This window comes from Schistosoma mansoni, chromosome 3, assembly GCF_000237925.1.
Source record: "Schistosoma mansoni strain Puerto Rico chromosome 3, complete genome".
In the NCBI taxonomy this organism is placed as follows: domain Eukaryota; kingdom Metazoa; phylum Platyhelminthes; class Trematoda; order Strigeidida; family Schistosomatidae; genus Schistosoma; species Schistosoma mansoni.
The window spans coordinates 14,229,377-14,233,163 of record NC_031497.1 but is presented as its reverse complement, the minus strand read 5'-3'; the positions used below and the strand labels follow the sequence as shown (position 1 = coordinate 14,233,163).

General features: G+C 28.2%; 1 protein-coding gene across 1 annotated transcript; it reads right to left on the bottom strand.

Moving 5' to 3' along the window:
• Nucleotides 1-830: 830 nt before the first annotated feature.
• On the bottom strand, nt 831-3,281 carry Smp_150180 (putative amine GPCR; the record flags this gene model as incomplete). The annotated part of the gene is made up of 3 exons (XM_018799334.1): nt 831-1,525; nt 1,652-1,927; nt 2,540-3,281. The coding sequence occupies 3 exons, from the start codon at nt 3,279-3,281 to the stop codon at nt 831-833; spliced, it is 1,713 nt and encodes a 570-aa protein (XP_018651133.1).
• Nucleotides 3,282-3,787: the final 506 nt, after the last annotated feature.

Genomic DNA, 3,787 nt, shown 5'->3' with positions numbered 1-3,787 from the left:
TAAAAAGGCTGTCATATGTATCATTTACAATTGACTTAACATAATTTGGGAAGCTTAAAAGATCAGAACAAATAAATTACTTTAAATTTCACCTTGTTAAGATTATTGTGGTCCAATTAACTCAAAGTCGATTTTATCTTCGAAAGCATATACTTAGTTCAACTGAAGAGATATTTGATTTAAAAAAAACAACAATAAAACAAAACGACAAACTGATAAACATGTTTCACATTTAAAACAGTTTTTATTTACAGGTATCATTACCAAGTTTTGATTTGATAATTTTGAATAAATTGAACATTGGGTAGATTGTTTTAAATAAATTAATATAATTTGTAATATCCCAATGAGTAGAAGAATTAGATTTTCTGATGTTTCGTGACTTAATGTAAGCCACCTCTTCAAAGAATAAATAAACAAATTGGTTATTGATTTTTTGAAGAAGTCGCTTACATTGAGTCACGAAACGTCAGAAAATCTAAGTTTTATTTACATTTATTCATATACTCACTTTTATTAGGATATCATTTTAGATGATATATATATATATATATATATATATCATGGCGTCAATAAGCATAATATTAAAAAAATAGTATTATGTCACAATACAACAAAAATAGAAAAAAAAGTTTACAGAATATTCTATTTGTATTAAGATTACATTACAATAATTGATTTTTCAATAATATAACCCCATAGTAATTGTTGTTGAGCAATGATTAGTTCTTAGAAGAATATTTCAGTTTATTACTTAAAAAATAATTTTTTTTATAAATTCAATCAAAAATAATTTTTAAATTTTTCTTTCATTATTGTTGTTATTGATTTTAAGAGCAAATAGAATCACTTAAATTGGGTACGAGTATACTATATGATAAATAACTATTCTCATGATCTTGATGTAATAAACGACAGTTTGTTGATTGATAATCTGTAATATTGGGATATTTCGGTGTTGGTTGATGCATTTCATAAACAGTTTCAAATTTATATTTACATAAATGATCATCAGACTGATGCTGACAGTTTTGGTGATGACGATAATGATGATGATGATGGCGGTGATGATGATTATGATTAGGATGATGATGTTGGGAAGTTATACGATGAGATAAACAACGACTTGTAAAAGTGGTTGATTTCCTAAGCTGAATTTGTTTACGATACCACCAGTGAAAACATAGCAATCGTTTAAATGCCCTACGAAATTCATGCATTGAATGTGCATATATTATTGGATTAATACACGAATTTATATAACCTAACCAGGTCACCAAAATGTGGGCTTGTTTAAATCCATCATTTTGATTCAGTGAATGTGGATTGAATGCAATTAGAATGTTACAAATAAAAAATGGTAACCAACATAATATAAATAGTCCCATTATAATTCCCAATGTTTTAGCTGCTTTCTGTTCACGTGCAAATTTACAAACACACTTTTTTCTAGCAAACTCTCTCAACTGATTTATCCAACATTTTGTTTTTGATAGTGAATTAATTTCGATTTGACTTGTATTACCTACTGGATTATAAGTCATATTAGTATTAACAGTTGCTGAAGTAAGATTGGCAGTTGTGTAATTCATCAGTGAAGTGTTGTTGATATTTTGTTGGTTCATACTAAGTCTAGCAATTGAATGTTTACACTTTTCATTTGATACGCTAGAGTGATTTTTTAAATACTTTTTATCTTTATTATTATTACATTGATAATCAGTGAAGTGATTTTGTTCATATCGCCATGTTGAACTATTCCATTGTTTGAATTGTAACCTTTGTGGATTCTTCGTATATGTCGACGATTGAAATGGTAATATTTGTGATTTCTGGCATTGAGATTTTTTAAATCTTTGACTATCTTGTGGATGAGATAGGCAACTAAGGATACTGAATGAATATGAGCGTTTAAAATCAGTTTGATCTAGTAACGGATTATTTGTTAACTTATTATGAAAACTGTCAGTAATAATTTGAGAATGAATTGGGATTTGCATCAAAGAACTTGTATGATCCCAATGATTTTTATCAGATTTTAACTGACGATTATCAAATTTATTTAGTGAAGAAATTATAGAATTACCCAGAACACAACTTTTAGAGGTGATGTTACTTCTTGTATTGGTATTTGACATTGTGCTGAAGTTATGCTTATTCATACAAAGTGAACTTTTGAGATTTGTTAAATCATTCGTTTTTTTTCTTTTTATTATACCCTTTTCAATGCAATTGAAGGTCAAACGATGAGGTTTAGGATGTGTCTTCAATTTGGTTGTTTTAAATGTACTATTACTTTTATTACTGTATTTGTTAACAGCATTTCCACCACGATGAACACGTAGTATCATTTTATCTCCATGTGATATTGAAAGTTGTGGTGTAATGAAATTCTTTGTTTTTATTTTGCTGTGAGAGTACTTCAGCCAGTGTTTTTGTTTGTTTTCATTTAACACATTAGTTGCTAGAAAATCCAAACTTGATGGTGATTGTTGCTTAGTATTTGAGTAAACAACAATTTTTTCGCCAGTTTTAAAACATTTCATTAAATTATTAGCAGTTCGATAAATGCGTGCATACACAACTAACATAACCACTAATGGAATGTAAAACGACACACATGACGAGACAAATAAGTAAATACTATCTGATGTAAAGTGGCATACTTCCGGAGAGCTATTATCATAATCCTGTGTATTTCTCCACCATAAAATTGCTGGAAATGATATAAGTACTGAACAGATCCATACAATCGTAAGCATTAATAAACAATGACGTCGTGTTCTCATTGATGTATGCGTGATAGGATTTTCAGTTGCCCAGAATCTTTCCAATGCTATAGCACAGAGATTCAATATTGATGCTGTAGAACTTAATACATCAAATGCATGCCATATATCGCACCAATCACGTCCAAATGGCCAATATGCATCATATAATGTATGATAAATAGCAAATGGCATAACAATAATTCCAACTAATAAATCTGCTATAGCTAAAGAAACCAAAAACCAATTAGTTAAATTTTTACGCATATATCTTTCACGAAGAAAAGCTATAAAAACTAGAACATTTCCAGTTATAGTTAACAAGGCAGCAACAATTAATAGAACTCCAAGTAATATAGTTTTCCATAAGTTGTAATCATCTGTCATTGTATAATTTGAAATCATTATCCCCTTTGTCATGTTGTCAACGTTACTTTTATTGATAATAGTACCATTACTATTAGTATTAGAATGTAGTAAGTAAATATCATTGTCTTGATCTGGTTGATGCATTTTTTTACAAAAAATTGATTACATCACTAATTTAATTATGTAGTTGTCATGAATATTGAACGAGGATCATTTATAAAAACTGAATAGCCTATTAAAATAAACAAGAAACCGTCAAAATATGAGTATATTACGTCATTACTTATTCATTTTTATTTTTATTCCTACTTTCATTTTATTTATATAAGATTTATTACTAACTTCAATGAACCAATGAAGCATGATAGTGGGTGTTATTGCATAATTATGGTTTACTCTAAAAATTAAGTGGGCGTATATACATTCATATATTTTTTCTTTCAAATTCACTGTCAACCAATGATGAAAATTTATTCATTTCATCCTATTTACTTTTATTCAACTAAGAAAACACATTCATCAAGTAATTAATTCTATATGATACTGAAAAATGTATATTAGGTAAATTGATATCGACTAAATCGATAACAAGTTGTTCAAGATGGGATAAAACAAATCACAACTTGATGTGAACCGTGAAACAAGAAGCC